The 15,464-nt window shown below is 39.4% G+C and overlaps 1 protein-coding gene across 1 annotated transcript; it reads left to right on the top strand.

The window, feature by feature from the left end:
- Nucleotides 1–28: 28 nt before the first annotated feature.
- On the top strand, nucleotides 29–12,516 carry MSS51 (MSS51 mitochondrial translational activator). The gene is made up of 7 exons (XM_061405344.1): nucleotides 29–2,560; nucleotides 8,795–9,039; nucleotides 9,306–9,461; nucleotides 10,078–10,202; nucleotides 10,393–10,959; nucleotides 11,263–11,356; nucleotides 11,623–12,516. Exons 2-7 carry the CDS (start codon nucleotides 8,819–8,821, stop codon nucleotides 11,840–11,842), a joined length of 1,383 nt encoding a protein of 460 aa, XP_061261328.1. The 5' UTR covers nucleotides 29–2,560; nucleotides 8,795–8,818; the 3' UTR covers nucleotides 11,843–12,516.
- The last annotated feature ends 2,948 nt before the right edge of the window (nucleotides 12,517–15,464 follow it).

Genomic DNA, 15,464 nt, shown 5'->3' with positions numbered 1-15,464 from the left:
ATCCAGTTAATAGAATTGGGATATATCCTTAAGAGAAAATTATCTCCTGGATAGTTAATGCTAATTTGATTAATTAAATTCTTGTCTTCATAAATTTTGCTCTTTTTTTAAAAAAACTTTGACTGCACTTGTTTTATATGAGTACTAGTAACTGAGCACTAGGAGACTCTGGATGCCTATTATAGGCCTAAATCTATTATTTAAAATCAGTGTTTCAGTTAACTTTTAATTGAAAGAAAACATTGTCTATAATTTTGTTACAGTACTATTTGGAATATATTAGATGTTTTAACAATAAGAAAAAAACGATACTGCCATTATACTCCTTTCTTCTTTGTCATAATCAAAATAAGTATAGAACTTTGCAAATTGAGGGAAATTTGCATTTTGTTCAACATTTTATAATATAACTGTATAGGAAGTTTAATTACAGTTTTCAACATTATGATACATTATGAAACATTAAATTGAAATATTTATACTTGCCTAATTTTTGGTAGCAAAGAGAGCTCAAATTGTTAATCATTACAGCTTCTTGCTGTAATAGCATTTCTAAATTAAGAGCTTAACTGATCTATCAAGTAGTATTAACTTCTTTAGTCCTTAGGTCCATCACTAGGGTTATATAATATTTATGGAAGCATAGGTAAATATGAAGCATCATTAGCAAAGCAGAAGAATTAGGGTTAATGGTAAAAATTAAAAAGAAGAAAATAAGAGGAAAGAATGGAATTCAGAAAAAGGGGTATACATGAAGAGTGGTAGAGTATTATCACCCAGTGTCTCATAGATCCTTTCCTATTTGTTGAATAGGAAGCTCTTTCTAGTCTGTCTTTTAACTAGTTTCACAATGAACTATAGAAATATTTTAAAAGTTTTTTTAAAACATAACTGATGATGAATGCAAGTTGTGAAAAGTTCAGATCTTCCTAAATTATAAATTTAAATATCTACCAGAATAGTAGTAATGTTGGTAAAATTACTATTCAATATCAAATTTTTCCTATATATCATCTTGCTTTACATTCAAAGATGACATTCTGAGTTAGAAAAGACGATCTGACTTCTGTGACCTTTTGCAGTTTAGCCATTAACAAACCTCAAAACCTTTAAATGCTCTACCAATTAAATTTGAAATTGGCCTGAAATCTTTGCTTAAAATGAATTATCCTTATTTTATTCAGGATTTTTGCCTATTGCAACTGATTTTCCTTTTCCACAGCTATTCTACATAATGTTATGTAATGGTTTTTTTTTTTTTTTTTGGCATCCTTAACACTTTTCTTCCACCTTCCCTGCTTGTAGTTTGTGCTTCTGCAGTTTGAGGTTTCCTTGGAATCCACTCTCTGCATCTGTTCATATGTAGATTTATTTGCCACGGTCCAGGACCTCACTGCAAGTGGTTCTGTTCCCTAGTTTGATGATGTTCACAGAAGCAGGTAAGTGACATAGCTGGGGCCAGATGTGAGCAAAGTCAGGTCTTAGAGTCATACAGAACCATGCACTAGCAACTTCTGATAGGTTCTAGTGCTTAATAGCTCTAAGTGACAAGGAGCTAGGAATGTGGAATTAAAAATTCTCTGGATCAGCATCCATTACAGGAAGGAATGAGGTATTTGAGTTGATTGTTTTCTATTTTTTTTCTGTTCCTAGAAATAGTGTGTTTTTAGTCATTAATATATTGCTCTTGCTTACATTAATATCCCAGAAAGTTTTATTCCTTTTTTTTTTTTTTTTTTGGCCACATTCTGTGGGTCCAACCCACGTCCCCTGCAGTGGCAGCTCAGAGTCTTAACCACTAGACCATGAGGAAAGTCACTATTCCTCTTTTAAAATAAACAGGTGGAATACCCTGATGACATCTCCTCAGAAAGTGCCTTGCTGTCTTTTCAGGGAAATTGAATTTTACAAATTAATTCTGGATGTTTCTCCTACAACTGATTTCCCTTTGTTTACCATTGAATGACTATTTCTATTCTTCTTTTCTGGGCATTATATTTGTACTTAAGTTGTCAAGTTAAGTTAGAGCAGTGTTTGTTATGCTAAAAAGGACTCTGGGCTTGGGAGAACCCATCCTAGGTCTAGATTGACATCTTAGAACTGTAGGAGTTCCTGTTTCTCTGTGCTAATGTGTATCAAATACTGACTTCTGAACTAACCCCGGGGCTTATTCTTGACGTCTGGACTGGGAACAGAAATGTTGCCTTAATAAGAGAGGCCCAGGAAGCAGTAGGCTTCACCTTTCCTCAGCCTTCTTGGCCTTTGGTGGGCTTGGGAGTGTTGACAGAGTTCTGAGCCTTCTTGGCAGAGAAGGAAGGTCAGAAAGAGAGTAGTCCACGGGCAGGGGGCCAGGCCGTTGCTTGCCTCGTTAGGAAGAATTCAGTGTTGTCTGTCTGGTTGGCAGGGCACACCTAATCACAGAGACCCAGCATTTCAGCAGTTTGCAAATGAAAGTGATATGAAGGGACAGCTGCAAATCAGCCACAACCTGGATCTGAGGAGATCAAGCATTTACTTCACTTGGAAGAAAGAGAAGGAAGGAAGCTGAGGGCTTAGCAGGGTAAGTTACTTTTCCATCAACTCCTCTGCTTGCTTAGTTTATAGTTAAGTAAAGAATTTATCACCCAAGGGAGTGTTAATCACTGATTAGGCAGCTAAATGTGGTCATAATAGCAATGTTCCTAATGTATTTCTCCTTTTTCTTTTCCCAACCCCTTTTGAGGATCCCCAGTGACTAGCTTTACTTACCCTTCTCTTCCTTACCTCCCTAAAGACATTTTTTGTTTGCTGGTGAATTAGAGAAAATTAGATAAGTCTCACCGGTCTGGAGATGGTGAAAAGATGAGTATGATTTGGTGAAATTTGAGTCTGTTGGTGGTAAGGAGCAGGGACAATGGGAAACCTAGGTGTGGGAATAGGCTAGGTAATATTTTAGGAAATTTAGAGATGAGAAATAAGTTTTTGTAGGCCATCGAATTCATGTCTCTTCTCCAGTGCTTGGTGTTGGTGTTCTCTCTATATACTGAGAATAAATTAGAGCTCAAGTCACTGCCTTTGTTTCTCTCAGGTCAGCCCCCAACCCCACCCACAAACTTGAAGGATCCTGGATCTCACTGCAGGAAAGTTAGGACCAGGGAATCTGGGTATACAAACTCAGACATGAGCCTGATGATATATACAGATGCAAATGCAAAGATCTGGCTCCTCATTCCCACCTTCTTACCTTCCGTTCAGAAAATTAGTCCATTTGTATCAGGAACCCACTCCAGACACAGAGGCAAGTATGACGTCAAAGATTTCACCAACACCATACTTCCCCAAACTCTGTGATCCCTTGACTTCTAGCGGGTTCAAACAGTCTTCCTTTGGACTTAATCTTCCATTGGAGGAAGGACCTCTCTTTGGAAAGGCAGATAAGCACCTTTTGGTCTTATTTGGCTTCTATTGCAGAATAAAGGCCTTTGGTTGAATATCAGAAAGATACTACTTATGGAATTAAGACTTGATTTCTCTCAAAAATACTTTTCCTCCATATCTATAAAGAAAAGTCCATTCTTTCAAGGTTTAAGAAAGTGATGTCTTGCCAGAGGGGGCTAAGTAGAGAGAGCATATAAATACTTATTCTAGAATTGTAGTGATTCTGGGATTCAGAAGAATCCCAGTGAAGCAAATGCTTGGTGATTAAAATTGGAGGGAAAAGCCAGGTCAGTTTTTGGAAATGGGATCCTAAGGCATGAGGGCAATTCCATCCACCCTTTAGTAGAGAGAGATGACTCTTGAATCCTAAAATAATGTACTATCTTTAGGTCTAATTTTTTCTTTATTGGTGGGAATATAGAAGGTATGATATACAGATGAGCTTAGTTATTTCTGTTTTGTGGACTTTGAAACTGTTCTTTCATTTATGCAATGAGGGGAAAGAATACAAGGGTAGAATGAAAGGATGAAGAGAAAGAAAGTACAAAGGAAATCAAATTAGTTCTTCCATTAGCCTGGGAACAGTGGTTTACAACAGTCATGTTGTAAAGTGATGTGTGTTAGCTGGATGATTAGGGGAGGGTTTTTGTTTGATTGTTCTGCCACCTACATCTCAGCTGAATGAGCATTCTCTCCAACAGATCAGGTCTGGAACGATTCAGTGTTAGACCATTTTTGGAGCAGAACACAATTCTTGATTTGAACTTTAATAGTTAACTCATTCGTAGTAAAACCAGCCACTGTCGGCATTGTCATATCCTGTCATTTCCCTGTACCTACAGGCATTTTTATCTGGGGAGCAAAACAACTTTTTAGCTTCAAGAGCTCTTATAGATACCTTTCTTTTTTTTTTTTAATTGAGGTAAAATTCACATAACAAAATAATCCTTTTAAAATGAGCAATTAAGTGACATTTAGTACATTCACATTATTGTGCGACCATCACCTCTATCTAGTTCTAAAACATTTTCGTCACTCCCCACCAAAACACCCATAACCAAGCAGTTATTCCTCATTCCTCCTTTAACCCAGCCCTTGGAACCATGGATCTGCTTTCTGTCTTTGGATTTACCTATTCTTGATACTTCATAAAATTGGAATCATATAATGTGTTGTTTTATGTCTGGCTTCTTTCACTTAGCATAATTTATCCACATTGTAGCGTGTATCAGTATTCGTTTCTTTTAATGGCTGAATTTATATGTATGTATGTGTATATGTGCGGAGAAGGCGATGGCACCCCACTCCAGTACTCCTGCCTGGAAAATCCCATGGACAGAGGAGCCTGGTAGGCTGCAGTCCATGGGGTCGCTGAGAGTCGGACACGACTGAGTGACTTCACTTTCACGCATTGGAGAAGGAAATGGCAACCCACTCCAGTGTTCTTGCCTGGAGAATCCCAGGGACGGGGGAGCCTGGTGGGCTGCCGTCTATGGTGTCGCACAGAGTCGGACACGACTGAAGCGACTTAGCAGCAGCAGCAGCAGCAGCATGTGTATGTGTGTATGTATGTGTCTCCCAGTTTGTTTATTCATCCATCTTTTGGTGACCTTTAGTTTGTTTCTACCTTTTGACTGTTGTGAATAGTACTGCTATGGACATTTGTGTATAGGCATTTGTTTGTGTGCATGTATTCAGTTATTTTGAGTATATACCTAGGAGTGAAATTGCTGAGTCATATGGTAATTCTATATTTAACTTTTTGCAGAGCTGCCATACTGTTTTGCAAAGCAGCTGCACCATTTTGTCCTTCTACAATCAGTTGAGGAAGGTTCTAGTTTTTCCATATCCTCACCAACACTTTTGTTAATTTCTAGTATTTTGATAATGGCCATCCTAGTTGGAGTGAAGTGGTGTCTCACGGTTTTGATTAGCCTTTGATTAGTGATGTTTAGCATCATATGCTTATTGGCAATTTGTATATTTTCTTTGGAGAAGTATTCAAGACTTTTGCCCAGTTTTAATTGAGCCATTTGTTGAGTTTTAGAAGTTCTTCACATATTCAGGATATTAATCTCTCATCAGATACGTGCTTTACAAATATTCTTTCCCATTCTGTGGGTTGTCATTTCACTCTGTCCTTTGATGCACAAAAGGTTTAAAATTTTGATGCAGTCCAAGTTATCTTTTTTATTTTATTGTGTGTGCTTTTTGTGTCATATTCAGGAACTTGCCAAATCCAATATCATGAAACTTTTCTCCTGTGTTCTTCTAAGATTTTATAGTTTTATCTCTTACAGTTAGATCTTTACACTTAAACTCAAACCATTCTAGTTCCTTAGTTCCCAGGATTTTCCCATCTACATTTCTTGTGCTCATACTCTTCTCTGTGCTTAGAATTCCTCTTTCCCTGTATTTGTATATTCAAAACATCACCATAGTTAATGGTCTATTCCAGCTGCTACCTGCTTCATAAAATCTGCCTGCAGCTTACCAACTGAAGAGACTCTCTTCTGATCTCCCATTAGTGCTTTTAGTTTCATTTTTCTTGTAAGATTTATATACTGCCTTTTGTTATGGTTTACATCTATCCCTTCTATAAGACATTTAAATGTCCTGTATATTTTTTTTCACATTTGTTTCTGTTATGGTATTTTGTGAATGATTTCATCTGTTTATCAGTAAGTATTTATTGAATGAATGGGTGTTTTAATTTTTTCCAATATAGTCTCTTTGATTTCCTCAGTCCTTGTAAAAGGAATAGAAGACAGGCCAGGAAAGGAGGACATCACAGAGTTCTTGCTAGGTAGTTGGTGAATGTGGGCCTAGTTATACTTCAGAACTTATCTCTTTAGGAGATTTTCCTAATACTACATATCAGATCAGATCAGTCGCTCGGTCATGTCCGACTCTTTGCCACTCCATGAATCACAGCACGCCAGGCATCCCTGTCCATCGCCAACTCCCGGAGTTCACTGAGACTCACGTCCATCGAATCAGTGATGCCATCCAGCCATCTCCTCCTCTGTCGTCCCCTTCTCCTCTTGCCCCCAATCCCTCCCAGCATCAGAGTCTTTTCCAATGAGTTAACTCTTCGCATGAGGTGGCCAAAGTACTGGAGTTTCAGCTTTAGCATCATTCCTTCCAAAGAAATCCCAGGGCTGAGCTCCTTCAGAATGAACTGGTTGGATCTCCTTGCAGTCCAAGGGACTCTCAAGAGTCTTCTCCAACACCACAGTTCAAAAGCATCAATTCTTCGGCCTTCAGCTTTCTTCACGGTCCAACTCTCACATCCATATATGACCACAGGAAAAACCATAGCCTTGACTAGACGAACCTTTGTTGGCAAAGTAATGTCTCTGCTTTTCAATATGCTATCTAGGTTGGTCATAACTTTCCTTCCAAGGAGTAAGCGTCTTTTAATTCCATGGCTGCAGTCACCATCTGCAGTGATTTTGGAGCCCAGAAAAATAAAGTCTGACACTGTTTCCACTGTTTCCCCATCTATTTCCCATGAAGTGATGGGACCGCATGCCATGATCTTCATTTTCTGAATGTTGAGCTTTAAGCCAACTTTTTCACTCTCTACTTTCACTTTCATCAAGAGGCTTTTTAGTTCCTCTTCATTTTCTGCCATAAGGGTGGTGTCATCTGCATATCTGAGGTGATTGATATTTCTCCCGGGGCAATCTTGATTGCAGCTTGTGTTTCTTCCAGTCCAGCGTTTCTCATGATGTACTCTGCATATAAGTTAAATAAACAGGGTGACAATATACAGCCTTGACGTACTCCTTTTCCTATTTGAAACTAGTCTGTTGTTCCATGTCCAGTTCTAACTGTTGCTTCCTGACCTGCATACAGATTTCTCAAGAGGCAGATCAGGTGTTCTGGTATTCCCGTCTCTTTCAGAATTTTCCACGGTTGATTGTGATCCACACAGTCATAGGCTTTGGCATAGTCAATAAAGCAGAAATAGATATTTTTCTGGAACTCTCTTCCTTTTTCCATGATCCAGCGGATGTTGGCAATTTGATCTCTGGTTCCTCTGCCTTTTCTAAAACCAGCTTGAACATGAGGAAGTTCACGGTTCACACATATTGCTGAAGCCTGGCTTGGAGAATTTTGAGCATTACTTTACTAGAGTGTGAGATGAGTGCAATTGTGCAGTAGTTTGAGCATTCTTTGGCATTGCCTTTCTTTGGGATTGGAATGAAAACTGACCTTTTCCAGTCCTGTGGCCACTGCTGAGTTTTCCAAATTTGCTGGCATATTGAGTGCAGCACTTTCACAGCATCATCTTTCAGGATTTGAAATAGCTCAACTGGAATTCTGTCACCTCCACTAGCTTTGTTCGTAGTGATACTTTCTAAGGCCCACTTGACTTCACATTCCAAAATGTCTGGCTCTAGGTCAGTGACCACACCATCGTGATTATCTGGGTCATGAAGATCTTTTTGTACAGTTCTTTTGTGTATTCTTGCCACCTCTTCTTAATATCTTCTGCTTCTGTTAGGTCCATACCATTTCTGTCCTTTATCGAGCCCATCTTTGCATGAAATGTTCCCTTGGTATCTCTAATTTTCTTGAAGAGATCTCTAGTCTTTTCCATTCTGTTGTTTTCCTCTATTTCTTTGCATTGATCACTGAAGAAGGCTTTCTTATCTCTTCTTGCTGTTCTTTGGAACTCTGCATTCAGATGTTATCTTTCCTTTTCTCCTTTGCTTTTTGCTTCTTTTTTCACAACTATTTCGTATAACTTGCTCCAGCTATATAACTCAGCATTGTAAGTGCTAGTGCTCATTTTACATCCATTTGATTTCTACTTTTGGGTTTATTGCTTATAAATGTGATGATAGGTCTTTTAAAATGAGTGTTTTCCTTCTCCAACTAGATTAGATTGATTATTTCTCCAGTTACACGATAGTTTTGGACAACCAAAACCTTTCTTGCTTTTTCCTTTATTTTAAGTTGATTTTTAGGAACACACTAATAGCACATGAATATATTCTTTGTATAAGAAGTCACACATTGCAAATAAGTCTAAAGTTCATTGACCTAGTTCCCACTGTAGGGCCTTTGCCCCTTCTCAGAGGAAAAATAACTGTTATCAGTTTTATATGAGCCATCCCAGACTTTTTCTAAGCATCTGTATTATATATAGAACTTCATGTATAACACATATATGCATAATTATATTCACATATAATTAATTCTCTGTTTTTTACAACTGCATGTGGTGATCAATAATCAGTAGATATGAAATAAATCTTACTATTACCTGGGCCTGAGAGACTAGAATGACAAGTAAAAGGTCAAACATATGAAAACACATCATGTGTGTCCAACTTACAAACTTACATATCTGTTCTACATATAGTCCCCAGGTATTATTGGATAGACCATGGCTCCACGGTCCCGACGACGAAGGCACAAGAAATCCCCCTCATCATTGGCTCCTGTGGTTGAGACCCCACCTACAGTTGTGGCTCCTGTGCCTCTGATCCTCACTAAACCTGGCCCTAGCATTGATAAACTTGGCTTCTCCTCCTTGGAAGATAATGTTCCTGGCCTGTCCCAGCTGATCCTTCAAAAACTGAACATGAAAAGCTACGAAGAATACAAGTGAGTGAGTAGCTCTGTGCAAGAGTGATATATTGTCTCCGGCAGAAGGTGGAGAGGAAGTATAGCTTGGGAAATATGGGGTATTTGCAATGAGGGACTTTCTCATCCCAAATTGTGCCAGTTTTATTACTATAAAATATAATTTGCTTAAATGAGAAATAATGGGAGTAGGAGAGGTGAAAATATATAGAAGTCAGGGTAGGTATCATGAGAACTTTTGGAGATATTTTTCCTGTTGCCATTCCTTCTCCATACTGTCTCTGCAGGTTGGTGCTAGACGGGGGTACTCCAGTGTCAGGCTTTGGATACCGATGCCTTGAAGAAATGTTCCAGAAGATGGAGGACACATTCCGATTCTGTGCTTACTGTAAAGCACTCCCTAGTGGCCTTTCAGACTCCAAAGTCCTCCGGCACTGCAAAAGGTGATTAGTCAAGAGCTGGTTGGGGAGACTTCTGGAATGATCCTGTTCCAAGACTTCATTGCAGGAAGAAAGGTCTGAGACTTATAAGACCTTTAGACATTTCAGACCTTCATAACTTTAGGTTCATTCCTCATTTTGTCTGATCTAGGCCACAGAGAAATTAGAAAAGAGTTGCTTATGAGGTTCATGTTTATTTTGGTATGGGGAGATTAGACAGAGACGAGAATATAATCCTTTCTACCTCTCTTCTCTTGAGTACTTAAGTATTAAGACCATGTATGTTCTGAAGAGGTTGGGGCCACGCCTGTGATAACAGGGCAGCTACAAACTCCTGGTGGGCTTTTTTTTTTTTCTCTATAAGAGATATAAAAAGTTAGTTCTAGATAGAGGCTGAAGTGTCACTCTGATCCAAGAGAAAAATTGCATTCCCACACCCTCCTTCCTCCTCTGCCAAACGTAGTCCCCAAATTTGGTGCAGCAGCTGTTGTTCCTCTCCCTACCTTCCTCACCCAGTGATCTTTCTTCCTAGGTGCGGAAATATCAGTTCCCTTCCCCAGGCGTCCCCCATTCACCTATGAGGTATAGGAACATCTATTTCTGGGGCTCATTCTCTCAGGTGCAGAAATGTCTATTACTGTGGTCCAGAGTGCCAGAAGTCAGACTGGCCAACACACAGGAAGGTTTGTCAAGAACTGCGTCTTGTAGCTGTAGACCGTCTCATGGAATGGCTTCTGGTCACAGGTAGAGTGACAGTATTGGGAACTCTGCCATAATGGTCATATGAAAGCATATTGTTTAAAAAAAAAAAAAAGGAACTGAATGGGACAGGGGAGTGGGGTAGCAGTTGTGGAGACAGGTTGGGAGAATGAACATAGAGGGAATATTGAAGGCAGGAAAAGATTAGAATCTTTTTATTCCTTCTTTCCTGCAGGTGATTTTGTCCTACCCTCAGGACCTTGGCCATGGCTGACTGAAGTTGTACAGGGTTGGGACACCTGGTTTTCTATGCGACGTTTACAGCTAGATGATACAATGGATGCTGTGCTTGACAGTCAGGCCATGACCACCCTGTGGGCCAGTGTAAGACGGCCAAGACCAGACCCAGATGTCCTGAAGGGCTCTTTGAAGCGGTTGCTGACAGATGTCTTGTCTCGGCCCTTGACACTGGGCTTTGGGCTTCGGGCCTTAGGAATAAATGTTGGGAAGGTTGGGGGAAGCACAGTGCACGTGGTTGGTGCTTCTCATGCAGAGACATTCCTCACTCGCCCTGGGGACTATGATGAGCTTGGCTACATGTTTCCTGGACACCTTGGCCTCCATGTAATCATGGTGGGTGTAGATGTGGCTGCTGGCTTTTCACAGAGTACCTCAGCTTCACTCCTGGAACCTGGCACAGTACAGCTTAGTAGCCATAGGGGCCTCTATCATGACTTCTGGGAGGAGCAGATAGAGACTGGGCAGATAGCCCATCCAGATTTGGTGGTGGCATTCCATCCAGGTAAGAGCCGTTGGTTTGGGGGAATAAGGGGTCAGTCCTCTGGGAGTTTTCCATCCTGGTCCTTGTACTTTTAGAGCCCTCTTCATTGGATCAGGTTAAACATAATATAATGAAGACCCTGTTTGATCATTATGTGCTTTATTTCGGTTCATAATTTTCCGTTGAAGAATCTAGGGTAGGTGGTGGTGGTAGATGAGCCTTGGAGGTGAGCTAAGTGAAGGTTGGACACAATTATAGGACTATGTTGTTTGGGGTCTGTCTTTGCATTTCCCCTTTCTATTCCCATCTTACTTTCTTCCATAGGTTTCCATGCTTCCCCGGACTTGATGGAGGCTTGGCTGCCCACCCTCTTGCTACTTCGTGATTATGGGATCCCTGCAATGATTACTGTTTACAGGTTTTGACCTCCTTTCTTTGTGGTACCTCCCTGATTCACTCACACCTCTATAGATAAACTCATTTCTCTCCCCCTTGCTCATGTTCTACCTTCTGGTAAGGATTTTCTTCCTTCACATACTTGGCTTTCTTATCCCTTCAAAGTGCTATGCTAATTAATTGAGCAGTTAGTATAGACATTTGGTAATCTTGGGGGTTAATGAGCAGTTCTTCTCCTATCTTTTTCATAATCAGCAGAGCAATTTTTTTTTTCTTTGTCTTCCATAGCCATCAGGAGTTGGCAGCCTCGTTGCAGATTTTGGTGGACCTGGATACAAACATCACAGCCTATGGAGCTAACCCTTTTGCATCCCTTAAACCTGAACAGGTCTACTCCAACCCCAACAAGCAGCCAGTTTACTGCAGTGCCTACTATATCATGTTTCTTGGAAGCTCCTGCCAGCTGGATAAGAGGCAATTGGAAGAGAAAGTAAATGACAGGGTATAAATAGCTGAGCCAGATCATGACTGGATGTCTAGAAAATGGAGAGGCTGTGATGAAATACCTGCTGATGCCAGATTGTTGCCAACTTTCAAATCTACTATATCGTAAACCTAATTCACTTGTCTGGGTAGATTCTAAGCTGAATGGGAGCTCCTGTATGATGTGACTCATTTCTAAGAGGTTAGTCACATGTTGCTTCTAGAGACAAGATTCTAGATTTAGTGTATCGCAAAAGGCCCTCATATCAGTCTTTGTAAACCATAAAGTTCTTAACAGTTTACTTCGTGAGAAGGTTATACCTTTTGACTTGAACCAGATGGCACCAAGGAGAATGGCACCTTACTCTTTTGAAAAAGATTTTCTTCTTATACAGCAGTTTGGGCTAAAAAAATGCAGATGTCTTAATGACTTGAAGTGGTGGAAGAATGAGCAATTCAGAGAAGTGGTTGGGAGCATGGGGGAGGTTGTGAGGATTGGCAAACTGTTGTACTTCCTGGCTTTTTCAAGATACATTTCTCATTTTCCTGTTTCTTTTGAGGACTTCTAACTTTAGAGTAACTTTTTGCCCTTGTGTTGTATTTTAGATATCCCAGGGTGTCTCAGACTTTACTTGAATATACTGCAGTTTGTTATCACTTGGTCTACACCACAATAAATTCAGTTTGGGGCTTCTTAAATCACTTGTCTTATCTTATTTCCTATTCACTGGCAAGTGTTACTTGTCTACATAGACCATCTCAAGATTGGAGGTTTCTCTCTTGCCAAAGGAGTGGTTAACGTCAGTTCTCTTTTTAGGCCTGTCACTATACCACACCCTGTCCGTTGTCATCCATTTCTTACCACACTCTCAGGATTAGGATATTCCCTAAGTATTCATTTCTACAACTTGTTAAGACCTCAACCTCTCCACTTGTATCCAGATTATTATATAGAACTCTTACAGCTCAATAATAAAAGGACAAAAAACTCAGTTTAAAAATGGGAAAATGATGTGAACAGATGTTTCGCCAAAGAAGATACACAGATGATCAATAAGGACATGAAAAGATGCTCAACATCATTAGTCATCTGGAAACACAAATCAAAAGAAATTTGCATTTGTACAATAAAAGAAAGCACTTCTTTTGCAAGTATGACAACAATAAAAAAGATAATAAGTGTTAATGAGAATGTAGAGAAATTGAACCCTCATACACTACTTGTAGGGATGTAAAGTTGTGCAGCTACTTTGGAAAACAGTCTGGCAATTTCTCAAGAAGTTAAACATTGAGTTACCATTTGATCCAGCTATTCTGCTCCTGGTATGTAGGAGCAGAGAAATTAAAACATTTGTGCACAAATGTTCATAGCAGCGTTACTCATAATAGCCAAAAGGTGAAAATAACCCAAGTGTCCGTAAACTTGTGAATAGATAAAATGTGGTATGTACATATAATGAAATATTTGGCCATGCTGGGAAGGGTTGAGGGTAGGAGAAGAGGGTGACAGAGGATAAGATGGTTGGATAGCATCATCAACTCAATGGACATGAGTCTGCACAAACTCCAAGAGATAGTGAAGGACAAGGAAGCCTGGTGTGCTGCAGTCCATGGGGTTGTAAAGAGTTGGACATGATTTAGTGATTGAACAACCAGAATGAAGTACTAATTCATGCCTCACATGGATGAACTTTCATTCATCCATCTTCATGTTAAGTGAAAAGCCAGTCATAAAAGACTACATATTGTCTGAGTGCATTTATATAAAATGCTTAGAGTAGGCAAATGTGTGGAAACAAAGTAGATTAGTGGCAGCGTAAGATGACTGATGAGAGTATTGAGGATGATAGATAAAACATATGGGGTTTATTTTGGCGGTGATGTGTTTGCTAAAATTGATTGTGGTGATGGTACAACTCTATATTGAAAACCATTAAAGTGTACACTTTGTATCAGTGAATTAAAATGAAGCTGTTAAAAAAAAAAAAATGAAGCTGTTACCAAAAAAGTCTTTTAAATCAGAGAATGTAAAAGTGAGAATATTTGTTAAGTGCTTAACACAGTGCCTAGCACATAGTATGTATTTAATAAATGGTAGCTATTACTAAATACATACCACTTTAAATTTTATTCAGTAACATAAGTAGATTGAATTTACTGTGCAAGATGGCTTGACAGTGGAAAAATGGGTTGGAATGCCATTTTTATGGTTCAAATGATGTACACGTCAGCTAAAGTCGTTTATAGAACGTATGGCAAAGAGGTAATTTCTAGCTGTAATGAGGAAAGCAAATAGGTAAATAATGACATTTTGTAGCTAGAACATATAAGTAAAATATATAGGGCTTGATTACTGATTGATAAGTGTGAAGTGTGAAATAGCTAAGAGTCTAATCAGGAGACAGAAACCTCATAGCAATGGGTGACACAAAAATTTCCAGCTTAGAATGGTGATGACAGTACATGAAAGTGCCTTCACTTCATGCTAAATGCTGACGATTCCAAATCTGCTTTTGCCCTTAAAGTGTTTACAGTTTGCTAGTAGAAGACTGACAAAAGCAGGAGCAATATAATGAGTTATATTTTCTAAAGTCAGCATATGAAGTAAAAAAAATCTGTATTTTCAAAACTACATTGAAATTCCCTTAGGATAACACTCTACTGTGGATGACAACATATCCATCTCTCAACAAGTCTATCAGAATCAGTTTTTTCCTCCAGTATTGGGGAAAAAAAACCAAAAAACTATTTAGTTATCACTGGATGAAATAATTGGCTTGAGGTTAGGGGGCCCTGTTGTAGTCAACAAAGGATTTATTGAACATTTATTTCTCGTCACTAGAGATACCCCTGTTCTCAAGGAGCTTACATTCTGAGGGCAGCAGAGGGAGATGACACATAGTAAATACAGAACTTGATCTGCTTTTAAGTGCTACAAAGAAAATTAAATAGGGTAATCAGTGTGTTTAACTGGTGGTGGTGGTAGTGGCAGTGGGGCTACTTACGCTACAGTGCTCAGGGAATACGTACCTTTCTGAGGAGATGGATGATATTTGAGATATACAATGCAGAACATTCTAAGTAAGAGCAATAACAAGTGCAAAGATCCTGAGAATGTCTGGTGTGTTTGGTCACAAGGCTGGTATGTTTAGACCGAAGGTCGTTTTGATCAGAGTTTACTGCTTGAGAAGGTAGATGAAGAGGGATGAAGTCAGCAAGGTAGGCAGGGGCCAGATTATGTGGGGCATAATAGACCATGGCTATTTGAATTTGGATTTTATTCTGCTTTCAGTGGAAGCTAGTAGAGTTTAATCAAAGAAATAATATGATCAAATCCGTTATTTAGGAAGATCAGTCTAACTCAAGGAGTTTCTTAACCTCAACATTACTGACATGTCAGGCTGAATAATTCTTTGTTGTAGGAGGGTGCCCAGTGCATTGGAGAATGTAACATCCTTGGCGTCTCCCACTGATTCTAGTAAAACCTTTCTCCTGGTTGTGACCAAAACATCTCCCAACTTCGCCAAATGTCCCACTGGGGACAAAATTACTGTTCTGTCTGTACAAAAGCTGTGTGTTAAGAATGTTCACGTTAGGAGAAGCAAAATGGCTCCTGTTTCACATGAACTCTGGAGAAATTGATGACC

Source organism: Bos javanicus, chromosome 28 (genome assembly GCF_032452875.1).
Source record: "Bos javanicus breed banteng chromosome 28, ARS-OSU_banteng_1.0, whole genome shotgun sequence".
Lineage (NCBI taxonomy): Eukaryota > Metazoa > Chordata > Mammalia > Artiodactyla > Bovidae > Bos > Bos javanicus.
Note: the sequence above shows the minus strand (reverse complement) of the source record. Positions and strands in the feature narration are given on the sequence as shown.

Coding starts and splice junctions, on each gene's coding strand:
- MSS51 (XM_061405344.1), top strand. CDS start 8,819: ATGGCTCCACGGTCCCGACGACGAAGGCACAAGAAATCCCCCTCATCA. Junction 9,040..9,305: donor AAAAGCTACGAAGAATACAA/GTGAGTGAGTAG, acceptor CTGTCTCTGCAG/GTTGGTGCTAGACGGGGGTA. Junction 10,203..10,392: donor GGAATGGCTTCTGGTCACAG/GTAGAGTGACAG, acceptor TCTTTCCTGCAG/GTGATTTTGTCCTACCCTCA.